The sequence below is a fragment of the Tamandua tetradactyla genome, chromosome X, assembly GCF_023851605.1.
Source record: "Tamandua tetradactyla isolate mTamTet1 chromosome X, mTamTet1.pri, whole genome shotgun sequence".
NCBI classification, from domain to species: Eukaryota; Metazoa; Chordata; class Mammalia; order Pilosa; family Myrmecophagidae; genus Tamandua; species Tamandua tetradactyla.
In genome coordinates, this window is record NC_135353.1 from 101,076,762 (window position 1) to 101,093,157 (window position 16,396).

At 35.8% G+C, this 16,396-nt stretch overlaps 1 protein-coding gene across 3 annotated transcripts in view; it reads left to right on the forward strand.

The window, feature by feature from the left end:
* TEX11 (testis expressed 11) overlaps positions 1 to 16,396 on the forward strand; it is a 483,245-nt gene that overhangs the window by 329,762 nt on the left and 137,087 nt on the right. For all 3 annotated transcript variants that reach the window (XM_077147058.1, XM_077147060.1, XM_077147059.1), the window contains one exon: positions 12,279 to 12,403. In XM_077147058.1, the coding sequence (XP_077003173.1) occupies positions 12,279 to 12,403 (125 nt within the window). The remainder of the gene's footprint in view (positions 1 to 12,278; positions 12,404 to 16,396) is intronic.

A 16,396-nucleotide genomic window follows, 5' to 3' on the forward strand; every position in this document is an offset into this window, starting at 1 on the left:
CAATCCTTCCTGAATAAAGATGACATAACAATGCAAAAAGAAATTATGGACGGTTACATTAAAAAAAAAAAAAAAGAACAGTGGTTACCTATTTTGGGAGTGGAAACTGGCCAGATGTGGGACAAGGATTCAGGGGAAATACTTGTCACTATGTAGTTTTTTTGTACTTCCTGTTGTTTGAACCTTCCTATTAAAAAAATTATGTTAAAAATGGTGGGGGAACATAGGAGATTATATTATGAACCTATGTCAGTTAATAACTGTCTCCACAGAATGGAGGTCTCCTTAAGAGTACCTTATGAGATTTGGGCTTGAAGTGGAGTTTCTCTCCACTAAGTGGAAAGTGTTGGAATTTCACACTTGTCCCTCATTCCATTAGTGCCATGTCCTATTATTAAGCTAAGCTTAGCTTAACTATTGTGTCTGTGCATAAAAATGTATCTTGAATTTGCTACAGCTATAACTAAGCCCTCTCAGCCCTCAGGGTAGCTGAGCAAATCTTTGAGGAGTCTGAGCCCCACATTGTTTACCCTCTGTTAAATAAGTGAGAAACATGAATTAATGGATCAATACAGAATTTATACTGACCCAATGAAGCAACTATTTATGAGCACCTACTATGTGCAAGGGACTATGTCATGCAGTACATAAGAAAAGTAAGATAAATTATTCTGCACTGAAAAAGAAATGTCCCAGGAAAGAATACCTTTATAATAATGAAAGAGAAAGAGTAGTAAATTGGAATCAGCTCTTTGTCAAAGTAAATACTGTTGACATGTCCATCAGCAACGTTTTCATTAGAGACTTCTAGGCATTTGTTTTACTTGACAAACATTGAAGGATATAAGAAATTGATATTCCCAGCAGAAATGGCAAAGATTGTAGATTCCTCTTAAACCTTTTTAATGTCCTATTAAAATAATATTACTTATGTTTTAAACATATTTTATTGATAAAACAACATACAAACATGCAAACATTTCATACATGGTGTACAGTCAATGACTCATAATATCATCTCATAGTTGTGTATTCATCACCATGATCATTTTTTTGAACATTTACATCACTCCAGAAAAAGAAAAAATAAAAAATTCATACGTACCATACCCCTTAACCCTCCCTCTCACTGGGTACTAGTATTTCCATCTACCCAATTTATTTTAGCCTTCCTCCCCCTATTATTTATTTTTATCCATATTTTTTACTTATCTGTCCATACCTTAGATAAAAGAAGCATCAGACACAAGGTTTCCACAATCACACAGTCACATTATAAAAGCTCTGTCATTATACAAAAATCTTTAAGAAAGAAGGCTACTGGAACACAGCTCTACAATTTCAGGTACTTTCCTCTAGTCACTCCAATACACCATAACCTAAAAAGGGATATCTGTATAATGCATAATAACCTCCAGGATAACCTCTCAACTCTGTTTGAAATCTCTCAGCTGCTGATACTTCATTTTGTCTCATTTCTCTCTTCCCCCTTTTGGTCAAGAAGGTTTTCTCGATCCTTGATGCTGGGTCCCAACTCACCTGGAATTTCTGTCCCATGTTGCCAGGGAGACTTACATACACCCCTGGAAGTCATGTCCCACGTAGAAGGGAAGTTAATGAGTTTATTTGCAGAGTTTGGCTTAGATAGAGACACCACATCTGAGCAACAACAGAGGTTTTTCCTGGCGGTGACTCTTAGGCATTAATTTTAAGGAGGCTTAGTTTGCCATTACAGAAATAAATTTCATAAGGGCAAGCCTCAAGATTGAAGGCTTAGCTTACTAAATTGGGAACCCCTATTGCTTGAGAGAACAGCAGGAATTTCCTAGGTGGGGAAGTTTAATACTTCTGTATATTTTTTCTAATCCATACAAGGGACTTTTTTTCATTTTCTGCCACAAAACTCTGAACTGTATCAGGGCATTATTACTTTAACGTATACAGACTATTAAGATCTCATTCCCTATTCGAGGCTCTGTGTAAAACAAAGCTTAATTAGGTTGTTTTAAAAAACTGACCAGACAAGTTAAATTTTATAGTGTGCTACAGAAAATTTGAATTTTGAACAGAATAAACATCTCTTCCTTTGGTCTCACCAGAAGTTAGTCTTAAAATATGGACAATATTATCTTTTACCCTGTATACTGAATTACCATATTCCTAACCGGATCAACTTTATTCATATCTCTAATTGAAGTCTGATCTCTTTTTCAGCTTCTTAAACAGTTGCTATATGGAGTAATGCTGAAATTCAGAGCTGGAGAACTCTTAACTCTGAATCTCAGGGATACCCAAAATTCTAGGAAACTACCAGGTCATATGCAAAGAGCAAAGCATATCTGGATTTAGAAATAACAGTTAAACCTCAGGAGTAAACCTGACTACTGTAAGAGCTACAATCTAAGTCCTAATTTCCTTTTAATCATTTCTAAATGTAGCTATTTTTAGAACTAAAAACATTTGCAATTGACATATACTTGGGTCGTTAATGACGAACCATAGCAAAATTTTGTATTGTTTCACCTTTACGTATTTACCAGAATTATGTTAATTAACAGGTAGAACATAATTTATATACTTGTCTTGCTTCTCTTTTAAAGTCCTTTCAGTTTGTTAAATGCTGCCAGAATACAACATACCAGAAATGGAACGGCTTTTTAAAAGGGAATTTATTATGTTACAAGTTTACAATTCAAAGGCCAAAAAAATGTCCAGACTAAGACATCCCGAAAAGATTCAAGAAAGGTGGATGATTGTCACATGGGAAGGCACATGACTGGCATCTGCTGGTCTTTGTTTCTGGTTCCATTGCTTCCAGCTTCTGATGCCTGTGGTTTCCTCTCTCAGTGTATGTGGGCCTTTATTTAGCTACTCTGGGACACAATTCTGGGTTCTGTTTTGCTTAAGAACTCATGGGAAGGCACATGGTAATGTCTCGCTCTCACTGTCAGCACTCCAAGAATCTCCAAATGTCTGTGTCTCTGTCAGTTCTGAAGAAACTATTCTCCAAGTATCTGAGCTTCCTCCAAAATGTTTCCCCTTTTAAAGGACTCCAGTAAAACTAATCCATACTCACCTTGAATGGGTGGAGTCACATCTCCATCTAATCAAAAGGTTACATCCACAATTGGGTTTGTCACTTCTCCATGGAACCAATCCAGTCAAAAGGTCACACCCACAATTGGATGTGTCACTTCTCCATGGAAACAATCCAATAAAAGTCTCCAACTTAAACTATAAGTCTGCCCCTATAATGTTGGATTAGGAAAGAAAACGTGGCTTTTCTGAGGTACATAACAATTTCAAATCAGCACAAATCCATTTTTGTTGAAGATGAAGTTCTGACTTAAAGGTGATCACAAGTTCTTTTAGAGAAGCATTAGAGGAAACGTAATACCACTGAGAAGTAAATGTGGTTATTTCCATGATCTGTCATCTTCTTAGAAGAATAACTAAAACCATAACTAACAATATCATACTGTTGATTAACATCATGCAAGTCAGTATCGGGGTACAGCAATGACAGTGAGAATATTGTCCAGTCTTTAGGAATTTTATACAGTTTCTAAATACATAATTAAGATTTCACCCATACAAATATAACTAACAAGGATAGAAAATCCTTTTTAATTATTGTAGTATTTCCAAACACTTCCTTTGTAATATGTTAAATTATTTTAATTTTATTAAATTTATTAAATTATTTTAGCACCTCACTTTTACAAATGAAAGAACAAATCCTTTGGATGGACTGTGTAGTGTGTGAAGATATCTCAATAAAAATATTCTTTTAAAGCATAAAAATAAGAACAAACTCTTTGCCACTGTTCTTTTAAAAGTGAGAAGACTTGTCTTCTGAAATAAAGGATAAATCAACACAAACATCACAAGGATATTGTTCTGAAAAGATAACAAAATTTTTATCTTCTAGACAAGTACTCAGATGGTTAAGGAAAAAATTTTATTGCCTTATTGTTAAGAGCAGGCCAACAACTCGTATTATTTTAACAGAGAAAACTAACTTCAGGTTTTTATGAATTTATGGTTTAATACAAAGGCTCTTTAAAAAATATTATAAATAGGCCTATCAAATTTTGGGTCGGAATTTACTATAACAGAATTTACTTTCACACACCTTCTACAACTTTTCTTATCCATTCAAGTCTTGTCTTACATATTAAAACTAGCCATTTTATAGGCTAAGCCTCCTTAAAATTAGGCCTAAGAGTCACCTCCAGAGAACCTCTTTTGTTGCTCAGATGTGGCCTCTCTCTCTAAGCCAACTTGGCAGGTGAACTCACTGCCCTCACTCCTACGTGGGACATGACTCCCAGAGGTATAAACCTCCCTGGCAATGTGGGACAGAAATCCTAGAATGAGCTGGGACTCAGCATCAAGGGATTGAGAAACCTTCTCAGCCAAAAGGGGGAAGAGAGAAATGAGACAAAATAAAGTATCAGTGGGTGAGAGATTTCAAATAGAGTCAAGAGGTTATCCTGGAGGTTATTCTTACATTATATAGATATCCCCTTTTTAGTTTAAGGTGTATTAGAGAGGCTAGAGGGAAGTGCCTGAAAGTGTAGAGCTGTGTTCCAGTAGCCATATTTCATGAAGATGATTGTATGATGACATAGCTGCGTGATTGTGAAAACCTTGTGTCTGATGCTCCTTTTAACTACGTTATGGACAGATGAGTAAAACATATGGATTAAAAATAAATAAATAATAGGGGGAACAAATGTTAAAATAAATTGAATAGATTGAAATACTAGTGATCAATGAAAAGGAGTGGTAAGGAAAAAATATATAGAAAAAATAGGGGGAACACAGGTTAAAATATATTTGGCAGATAGAAATACTAGCAGTCAGTGAGAGGGGAAGGGGTTAGGACTATGGTGTGTATGAATTTTTTCTCTTTATTTCTTTTTCCGGAGTGATGCAAATGTTCTAAGAAATGATCATGGTGATGAATTTGTGATGTGATCATATGTGATGATATTGTGAGTCATTGATTATATACCAAGAATGGAAATGTTCATATGTTAAGAATGTTTGTATTTGTATGTTGTTATGTTTTGTTAATAGAAATTTTTTAAAAACCTTAGCCATTTTACTTTAGAACAAACCATACTCCCTTAGACAAGCTTATCAAATTTTAGTCAGCATTGACTACAATAAACAAAATTCACTTTCACAAACCTATAACTTTCCATATCTATTCAGGTCATTAGTCACAATGACTACAACAAACAAAATTCACCTTCATAAACCTTCTACAACCTTTCATATTCACTCAGGCTGTGTCCTATACATTCTCAAGTGAATGTATCCTACACACTCACTTTTCATTAACAAAGTACATCTTGTATATTTTACATACCTGCATACTTTGAGTTATCAAGAGGATCTTTGACACTGTCTTTAAACATCTTATAAAACATAACTATTTGTAATATGAAGTTTGTCAGAATAACAATTTAATTTCATTAAACACAAACTTAACCATTTTTTTACCATAATAAAGATCTAATAGATAAAATGCTAGCTTATTTTATCAGTAAACTTTTATAAATTTAGGGAGAACATAAGAATAAACTTTGTCACTGCAGTTTGTACAGCTGTGTTTCCTTTTTTATTCCTGCTATTGAAGGTTAAAAAAATCTTTGTTATCATAATATCCTAAAATTATGAGCAACCTTAAAAGTTTATTGACTGTCAAGCTCTGGAAAATTACAATTGTTTAATTTGCCCCAAGCATAAATCTAGGAAATCTTTTCATAGTTCTCAAAGACATATATTTTACTTTCTGAAATTTGGCAGTTAGGTCTTAATGAATTACTCCTCTCCCATGGCTATTTATATTTTAATAATGATTTGTTTTCCATGGTTACCAGTGCAAAGGTATTATTGAAAAAGATTTTAAGTAGGGAATTCTTTTGGAACAAAACATGTCCTATTCTGCATTTCTTCTATGTCTACTATTTCTAATCTCCAGGCCTAGTAGAATGAATTCCAAACCAACCCCACATTTCCCCCATCTTTCTATACCCAACTCTTTCCCTATAGCTGCCTTAGCTGTTTAGGCCCTTAGGTCAAGATAGGTGAGACAGAAAGGATGAGGCCTGGTCTACTGAACTTGGTTTTAAAAGATTTAAATGAGTCCAGTGGCATTTACAACCCCTAAGGTGGTCTTATTGTTGATGAGACTGTCTATGCCCTTCTTTTAATTGTTTCCAATTATTAAATATATTTTGCCTAATGCTAAGTCTTTGCACTTTCCAAGGGTAGTGCTTTGCTGCCTTAGGGAAGTTTTGGAGGGCAATTTCTTTCCAATGTCCAGGTTTGTTTACAATAATTACAAAATCCAAGGCTTTGAACCCTGGTGCCTAGGGGTTTTTTTTTTTCCTTTTTCTCTGGAACTCCAGCAATTTAAATAGAGTTCTTTAAGAATTTTTTGTTAATTTGCTATCACCATCTGGAGGTATGAAAATATACATTAAACAAGCAGACAGACACAAATAGGAAGTTAATCACCCAAAAATAGAAACAGAGAACTATACTTTTGAGAGGGAAAAATAAAGGATTGAATAAACATCATCTAATCCCATTTCTGCATTCTTTTGCAGTACAACTCTAACTGTAATACAGTACCCTTTTCTATAGAGCCATTTTCAGGCTGTTTCTTTCCTGATTCTATATCATTTTGAGGCCAGACTGTATACTGAAATAAGCTATGTTTTGTTGTTCGTTTTATATGTTCATAACTAAAGTCCCTTTTAGTAACCAGTCAGTAACCAATTAGAAACACGCTAACTAACTAATCGAATCAGATACTTAGTTCTTACTACATATTTAAGGAACACACCAATTAATAAGTAGACTGAACACACCAATTAACAATTAAACTGGCATTGAAAACTTACCATACCTAAGTACACACCAGTTAGCAGTTAAACTGGCATGCATAAATACCAATTAATTGTTGGATTACTTATTTTCCAAGAGTATATTCAACAGGCAAAATCAGGCCAGGGTCTAGAGCCCCTTATAGACAAACACAGGTCAGGGCCTCAAACCCTGTACAGTATGGTACCCAGAAAACAGAAAGGTGTTAGAGGTCAGAGCAGGGGAAATCATTCTGGAATTGAGAGCCAGGGCCTCAAGCCAAGGTCTCAGGGGACTCAAACCTCGATACTAACTTCCTGATCCACTTTTACTTGATGACTCACTCACCCAGTCAGATGTCCAGTCTTAGAACTGGAAAATGTTTATCTCTTTGAAGCTGTTGAAGACACCAAGGGTTTTGAGTGCCATCAGAGTAAGGAAAATCCCGTTGGCTGAGCTTCTAAACTAAAGGAGTCTAGTGGTCATACAGTGCTCAATTCCTGTGTTTACCTGTTGTGCTGGTTTGAAACTATCATGTACACCAGAAAAGCCATGTTTTAATCTTGATCCAATCTGTGGGGCCAGACCTATTGTTGAGGGTGGGAAACTTTAATTGGATTGTTTCCATGGAGATATGACACACCCAGTTACAGGTATGAACTTTTGGTTAGATTACTTCCATGGAGATTTGACACACCCAATTGTGGGTTTGGCCTTTTGATTAGATAGAGTTGTGATTCTACTCATTCAAGGTGAGTCTTTATTAGTTTACTAGAGTCCTTTAAAAGGGGAAGCATTTTGGAGAAACCACAGATGCAGATGCTTGGAGAGCAGAAGCAACAGAGCCAACATGAAACCCAGACGTCTGGAGATGTAGGGCCCAGAAGAGATCACTATGTTCCTTCCCATAAGATGCTAAGCAAGACAGAACCTGGAGAAAGCCCAAGGAACCCAAGAAATGAAACCCTGCCCTGGAGAATCAAAGTGAGGAACCCCTACAGGAAACAGAGGCTGAAAGCAGTGGAGCCCAGTAGCAAGGGACCAGTATATACTAGCTAGGAGCCTTCCCAGCTGACAGACATGTTCTGGATAGCATTAGCCTTACTTGAGTGAAGGTAACCTCTTGTTGGTGCCTTAATTTACTAATATACCTGTCCTACTGGGGCTCTAGAACTTCAGGCATCCAGACTCCTTAGAAATCTTTGTCCCATCTGGGTCACCAAATTGATGCTGATCAAAAGTAGTGGTTTGGGTGGGCCATGGTGGCTCAGCAGACAGAGTTCTCACCTGCCATGCCAGAGACCTGGGTTTGTTTCCTGGTGCCTGCCCATGTTAAAAAAAAAAAAAAAAGTGGTGGCTTCCCGGGGCTGGAAGGGTAGTTCAGTGGTAGAATTCTCACCTGCCATGTTAGGAGACCCAGGTTAGCTTCTCAGCCCATGCACTTCTCCCCCCCGCCAAAATTCAACAAATGGTGCTGCAATAACGGGATAGTCACCTGGAAAAGAATGAAATGTGAGCCCCACCATACAGCATTAAAAAAAAAAAAAAAAAAGAACAGTGGGTTCCTGATATTTATAGCAGTATTTTTTACATTTGCCAAGAGATGAAAACAGCCCAAATGTCCAAGAACAGACTAGTGGCTAAACAAGCTGTAGTATATACACATAACAGAATATTACACAGCTGTAAGACAAAATAAAGTCATGAAGCATGTAACAACATGGCTGAACCTTGAAGACATTATGCTGAATGAAATTAGCCAGAAACAAAAGAACAAATACTGTAGAGTCTGACTAATATGAACCAAAATTAATGAGTAAACTTTGAGAGTTAAAGTTAGAACAGAGTATATCAGGAGATAGAGGATAGAGATTGGGCATTTGGTGCTGAAGGAGTACAGAATGTGCAACAGGACTGATTGTAAAAATTCAGAAATGGATAGTACAACACTATCTGATGGTAGCACAATAATATAAGTACCCTGAATGAAGCTGAATGTGAGTATGGTTGAAGGAGAAGGACTGAGGGCATGTAGGGTACCAGAAGGAAAGATAGAAGATAAAGACTTAGGTGTGTAACTTTAGGAATGCCTAGTGTAGACAATAATGGTGATTAAATGTACAAATATAAAACTGTTTTTGCATGAGTGAGAACAAATGAATGTCAGTATTGCAATGTGTTGAAAATGAGATGGTATACAGGAAAAAATACAGTCAATACAAGCTTGGGTCTATAGTCAACAGCACCATTGTAACATGTTTCCACTGAATGTAACAAAGGCATTATGCCAAAACTAAACTGTCATATTTTTTCTTTGTGGAAAAAAGGAAATATCTTCATATAGATTATGGTAGTGAAGGCATTGCTATTTACTTAGGTTGGATTGTATGATGTGCAAATAAAACTGTTTAAAGATGAACAGAGAGAAAAAAGTGATAAAGAAAATGTGGAAAAAGAGATGTACCTATTCACTGTTGGTAGGGAAGCTGAGAGGTGCAACCTCTCCAGAGGCAATGTGGTGGTTCCACAGGAGGCTAGGGGTGGTGTTGCCATATAATCCTGCAACCCCTCTGCTAAGTACATGCCTGCAGGCACTGAGAATGGTGACACGAATGAACATTTGCATACTGGGTTTTAGGCTGGCAGTGTTCACTATTTGCAGTGGATAGAGGTGGCCTAAGGGTACAAGGCCTGAGGAATGGAAGGGGGAATTGTGGTGTATACACAGAATGGACTACTGAACGGCCACAGGAAGGAATGAAGTTGTGAGGCATGCAAATAGGTGAATGAACCTTAAGGACATCATGTTGAATGAAATGTCAGAAACAAAAAGACAAATATTATCATGCCTGACTCTTATAGACTAACTACAATATACGGACTCAGAGAATTGAAGTTGAGACCATAGGTTATTAGGTTGGGGCCTATTATAAAGACTCCTAGATTGTAAGCTTTTACAGCATTCACATATATTCAGGAGTTCGAACTGTTATTTCTAAATTCTGAGCTACTGAGCTACTTGTGTATAACCTGGTTATTCCCTGAAACTTCGGGTGTTTATGTGACACCAGAGACTCAGAGTTAGAGCTCTGAAGCTATGAAAGTCAGCATTACCCCATATAGCAATTATTTAAAAAGCTGAAAAAGTGATTCAACTTCGACTAGAGATATGAATGAAGCTGATCTGGATAGGAGTTTTTTCTTTTGGTTTCTTTTTTTGGTAATGAATACACAACTATGTGATGACATTGTGAGCCACTGATTGTATCTATGGATAGAATGTATGTGTGTGAAGATTTCTCAATAAAAAATATTTTTTTAAGAAGAGCAGTGGGTTCTCTGATACACTCAAATGAACAGTTCCTGAGGCACCATGGTTTCAAAGAGAGAAAAAATTTATTGCTAGGCACAAAGCAGGATATCAGGTGGCCTTCTGGCCCAGAAGTCTGTCTCCATGAACTTTAGTAATTCTGATAGTTTTATATTATCAAAAGATTGGAAGATTTTAGGATAATGAGCACAGTGACTCAAGATGATGAGATTAGAAATGATCTAATCCTTGAGCATGTGCAGATTGATTACATTCTTTGTCACAGAACATATGTAAGAAAATGGCAGCTTTATTATGATGATAGGCGTGGTTTTTAGTATTATACTGAGGTGTATTTCACTTATAGGTTAAAGTTTAAGCTACTGCACATGTCAAGCGGGCCCATTTTGGTTAGATCCTGCTTCATTTACCAAGATAGCTTTGGAATTGGAGTGGGTTCATTCTGAGCTGACTCAAGGCCCTTCATTATTAAACATTAGGGGCTATCTTTAGTGATCGCACAACCCCTAAAGTTGAAAAACCAGGTAAAGGAGTACAAGTGAGAGTCATTCACAAGGTTTTTACAATCACAAGGGCACAAGATAAAGGCTATATGGTTATACAGTCATCAAAGATCAAGATCACTAGATTACAGTTGAGCAATGAGTGGAACAGAAATCCGGGGATGAGCCAGGACCTGGCTTCAAGGGATTGAGAAAACGTTCTTTACCAAAAGGGGAAGAGAGAAATGAGAAAAAATAAAGTGTCAGTGGCTGAGAGATTTCAGAGTCTAGAGGTTATCCTGCAGGTTATTCTTACGCATTATATAGATATCCCTTTTTAGGTTATGGTGTATTGAAGTGGCTAGAGGGAAGTACTTGAAACTGTAGAGCCGTGTGATGTGAAAACCTTATGTCTGATGCTCCTTTTAACTAAGGTATGGGCAGATGAGTAAAAAATATGGATAAAAAATAAATAATAGGAGAGAGAAAGGTTAAAATAAATTGGGTAGATGGAAATACTAGTGGACAATGAGAGGGAGGGGTGAGAGGTATGGCATGTATGAATTTTTTCTTTTTCTGGAGTGATGCGAATGCTCAAAAAAATGATCATGGTGATTAATATACAACTATGTGACAATATTGTTAGCCATTGACTAGACACCATGTATGAAATGTTTGTATGTTAAGTTTTATCAATAAAAATATTTTTAAAATATCCTTCTTTGTCATTGTTAGTAATCTCTGTTCTGAAATTTATAAAGTCCACTTTGCCTGATATTAATATAGCCACTCTAGCTTTCTTTTGATTACTTCTAGCATGGTATAGATATTTTTCCAACCTTTTTCTTTTACCCTATTTGTGTCTTTATACTTAAAGAATGTTTCTTCTAGGTATGATATGATATGAAAAAAAATGCTTTTTTTATCCACTATACGTATTTTGGTGGGATGATTCACACCAGTTATATTTAATATGATTATTGATATTGTTAGGTTTAAATTTAGCATCCAGTAATTTGTATTTTATTTGTCTCTTCTGTTATTTGTTCCTTTTTTCATCCTTTTCTGCTTCCTTTTGGATTAATTAAATAATATTATGATTACATTTATCTTCTTTTTTGGCATTATCTGTAACTTTTTGTTATTTCTTAATTTTAGTTTTTACTTAAGATTTTTGGTACACATATGCTTCCATTTTCTTTATTTAATTCTGTATTATATTCCATTTTATAGATGTGCTGAAATTGATTTAGCCCATCCCTTACTGATGAAATTTTGGTTGGTTCCTTATTTTCTCTTACCAATATTGCTGGATGAACATCCTTTTATGTATTTGTATACTTTTATAAATATATCTATTGGATAAATTCATAAGGGTGCATTTGCTCAATTGGACATTTTTTGGACATTCAAATCTTCCTTAGCAGTCTACCAATTTATATGACTTTATGAAAAAAGCGCAATATTTTATATATATTAATGCTCTTACAGTAACATCCAAATTCAGTGTGCTGTAATTAAACACAGATAGCTATTAACTTTGATAAGCTTATCTCATTTTAGAATTGATTGTTTTTCAGCGTTGCAGGCAATCACTACTCTAGAGAATTTATTGACAGCTGGAAAGTCCGAAGATAGTATTCTACTTACAGATAGAAGCTCACCTGCCATGCTTCTCAGTTTGGCTGCCCAGTTTGCTTTAGAGGTAATTCATATGTTTGTACCTACTAGACTTTTACTTCTTTTCCATTTTGAAAGACAATTAATAGAATCATCATCATTTAAGCACAGAAGAGACCTTCCATTACTCTCTTTGGCCTCATATTTTCACCCTGAGCTTGGTTGCAGAATTTGTTTTTTTTCTCTTCATTGCCTTCTAATGCAGACTAAAATAAGTAAAAAAAAAAAAAAAAAAAAAAGATGTGGCAACCTAATTTGTTCCTAAAAGAACAGTAAAAAATAAATAGAGCAAAACACTAATTTTCATAAGAAATTCCAGATTTAAAAGCCATACTGTGCAAATAAATGGATGTCTGTTTGAAGGTTATCCTTTTCATGAATTTAAACATAATAGTTTAAATCTCTGTGGGCCTTTTTAGTTCATAACCACAGAATATTCTTAATTTAGAAATAGTAAATATTTGCATACCCTGCTTTTTACTTACGAAATTCTGTTATTAATATATAAGGTTATGACGAGCATAGTAACAGCTGTGGAGCTTTTGGACTAGGTTCTAGACCTAGGTTTGAGTACTGGCCCTACTACTTAATAACAATTTAATTTCTTTGAATATTAACTTCATCATTTTCAAAGTAAGGATAATAATACCTACCTCCAGGATTTTTGTGAAAGGTTAATTGAGAAGATAACTGAAAATGTGATTTGTTAGCTGTGAAGCTTGGTTTACAAGTACAGGGTTCTGTTCTTATTATTACATTTCTGTGCTTTATACTTTTGTTTTGTTCTCCTTAATCTCTTAATGTAAACTACAGCTTGAAATGAGTCTTTTTCACATTATTAATTAAAGTAGAAAAGAGATATAGGACCACACAGTCACAGAGAAAAATCAACAGCTAACTTTCTAGTACAACCTAGCCAAAGCAAAGCCTGCAAGAGTCTGGAAAATCATCAAAAAGCATCTCTTGGGGGATTGGAGAATGAATTTTGTGAAGGGATTTAAAGATAACGTAGCTTACTTTAAGGGAAAACAGTGTTTTACCTGCTTAATATCCCACTCTCACTACCCATGTCTAGATTCTTATCTCCTCAAGACTAGATTATTGCCATAGTCTCCCATCAGGTTCTGCCTCTGATTTCTCCCCGTCCTGCTCTTCAATCATAATCATAATTATTTTCCTAAAACGATACTTTACATAGATTCCATCAGCATTGGCTTATTGTTTAGACAATAAAACCTATGTGCAATCTGGCCACAGCATCTCTTCTACTTTAACTCATTCTCCTCCCTATATCATCATCTTCATATTAGCCATTACATTAGGCCTAAAATCTGGAGTGTTAGAGACATAAACCCTCTATCACTCCAGCCAAAAAAACAGCACCTCTCAAACAAGCCAAGCACATTCTTTTTTTTATTTCTTGTTGATACCATCCCATCCTTTTAAAAATGTTCTTACGTATCTAAATGCTACTTTTTTCAAAGCCTATCCTTAGGTTTCCCTCTACTGTAGAAGCTTCCCAACTCAATTCCAGTCCTCAGCGCTGTCTTCCTTCTCTGAATTTCAGTAATTCACAATATCTGTGTTAGTTACATTGTCTTTATTATGTATACTGCATTTTTAAAAAATTTTTTATTAATTAAAAAAATTACAAGAAACACAAACATTCCCAACACATACACTCAGCAATTCACAATGTCATCACATAGTTGCATATTCATCATCATGATCATTTCCCAGAACATTAGCATCAATTCAGAAAAAGAAATGAAAAGACAACAGAAAAATATAACAAACAGAAAAAAAAAATTTACATGCCATACCCCTTACTGATCCCGTTCATTGATCACTAGCATTTCAAACTAAATTCATTTTAACATTTGTTCCCCCTATTATTTATTTTTATTCCATATGTTCCTCTCATCTGTTGACAAGGTAGATAAAAGGAGCATCAGACACAAGGTTTTCACAATCACACAGTCACATTGTGAAAGCTATATCACTATACAATCATCATCAAGAAACGTGGATACCAGAACACAGCTCTACATTTTCAGGCAGTTCCCTCCAGCCTCTCCATTACATCTTGGATAACAAGGTGATATCTACTTAATGCATAAGAATAACCTCCAGCATAACCTCTCAACTCTGTTTGGAATCTCTCAGCCATTGACACTTTGTCTCATTTCACTCTTCCCCCTTTTGGTTGAGAAGGTTTTCTCAATCCCTTGATGCTGGGTCTCAGCTCATTCTAGAGTTTTTCTCAGTCCCTTGATGCTGAATCTCAGCTCATTCTGGGATTTCTGTCCCACGCTGCCAGGAAGATCCACATCCCTGGTAGTCATGCCTCACGTAGACAGGGGGAGGGTGGTGAGTCTGCTTGCTGTGTTGGCTGGAGAGAGAGGCCACATCTGAGCAACAAAAGAGGTTCTCTTGGGGGTGACTCTTAGGCCTAATTTTAAGTAGGCTTGACCTATCCCCTGTGGGGTTAAGTTTCATATGAACAAACCCCAAGACGGGGGGCTCAGCCTATAGCTTTGGTTGTCCACACTGCTTGTGAGAATATCAAGAGTTCAACTTGGGGAAGTTGAGTTTTCCCCCATTCTCATCATTCCCCAAAGGGGACTTTGCAAATACTTTTCCACTCACTGATCAAATCACTCTGGGATTCATCAGGGCATCACCTGGACAAACCAACAAAATCTCATGTCCTATACAAAGTTCCATGTATTTAAGGTGTTCAGTCAACTATCTACATAAGTTATATTAGGAGATGTACTAGTCAAAGTGTAGATTTGTACCAAATAAACATTTTTTGCTTTAGTCTCACACATTAGTTGAAATTTTAAAATATTAAGTACCATCTATTTTCAGCACACTGCAGTAATGACATTCTTTTATTCTTCCTCATGCAAAAACATTTTTTTAATTTGTACATTTAGTCACTATCATTATACACTCTAGGCATTCCTAGATTACACCATCTCAGTCTTTCTCGTCTATCTTTCTTTGTGATTTCATTTATGCCCCAGCCCTCCTCCCTCTATTATTCTCATATGCAGCTTCATTCAGTGTTTTAACATAATTGTATTACAGTTAGGTAATATTGTGCTGTCCATTTCTGAGTTTTTATATTCAGTCCTGTTGCACAATCTGTATCCTTTCAGCTCCAATTACCCAATATCTTGCCCTATTTCTATCTCCTGATGGTCTCTGTTAGCAAGGAAATATTCCAAGTTTATTCAGTGATGTCAGTTCATATCAGTGAGACCATACAGTATTTGTCCTTTTGTTTCTGGCTAATCACACTTAGCATAATATCCTCAAGGTCCATTCATGTTGTTACATACTTCATAACTTTATTCTGTCTTACAGCTGCATAATATTCCATCTTATGTAAATGTCACAGTTTGTTTAGCCAACTGTCTGTTGATGAACATTTTGGCTGTTTCCATCTCTTGGTAATTGTTAATAATGCTGCTATAAACATTGGTGTGTAAATGTCCATTTGTGTCCTTGGCCTCGTGTCCTTTGAGTAGAGACAGCATATAAATGGGTCCTGTTTTTTAATCCATTCTGCCAGACTATGTCTTTTGATTGGAGAGTTTAATCTATTAACATTCAGTGTTATTACTGCATGGGTAGTACTTTCTTCTACTATTTTGCCTTCTGGATTTTATATGTCATATCTAATTTTCCTTCTTTTTACCTTTACTCATAGTCTTCCTTTCTACACTCTTCTCCACACCTCTCTATTCTGTCTTTGTATCTGTCTCTAGTATTCCCTTTAGTATTTTGTGCAGAGGTGGTCTCTTGGTCACAAATTCTCTCAGTGATTTTTTTGTCTGAAAATGTTTTAATTTCTCCCTCATTTTTGCTGGATATAGAATTCTTGGTTGACAGTTTTTCTCTTTTAATAATTTAAATATATTATCCCACTGTCTTCTCGCCTCCATGGTTTCTGCTGAGAGATCTGCACATAGTCTTATGGGCTTCCCTTGTATGTGATGGATTGCTT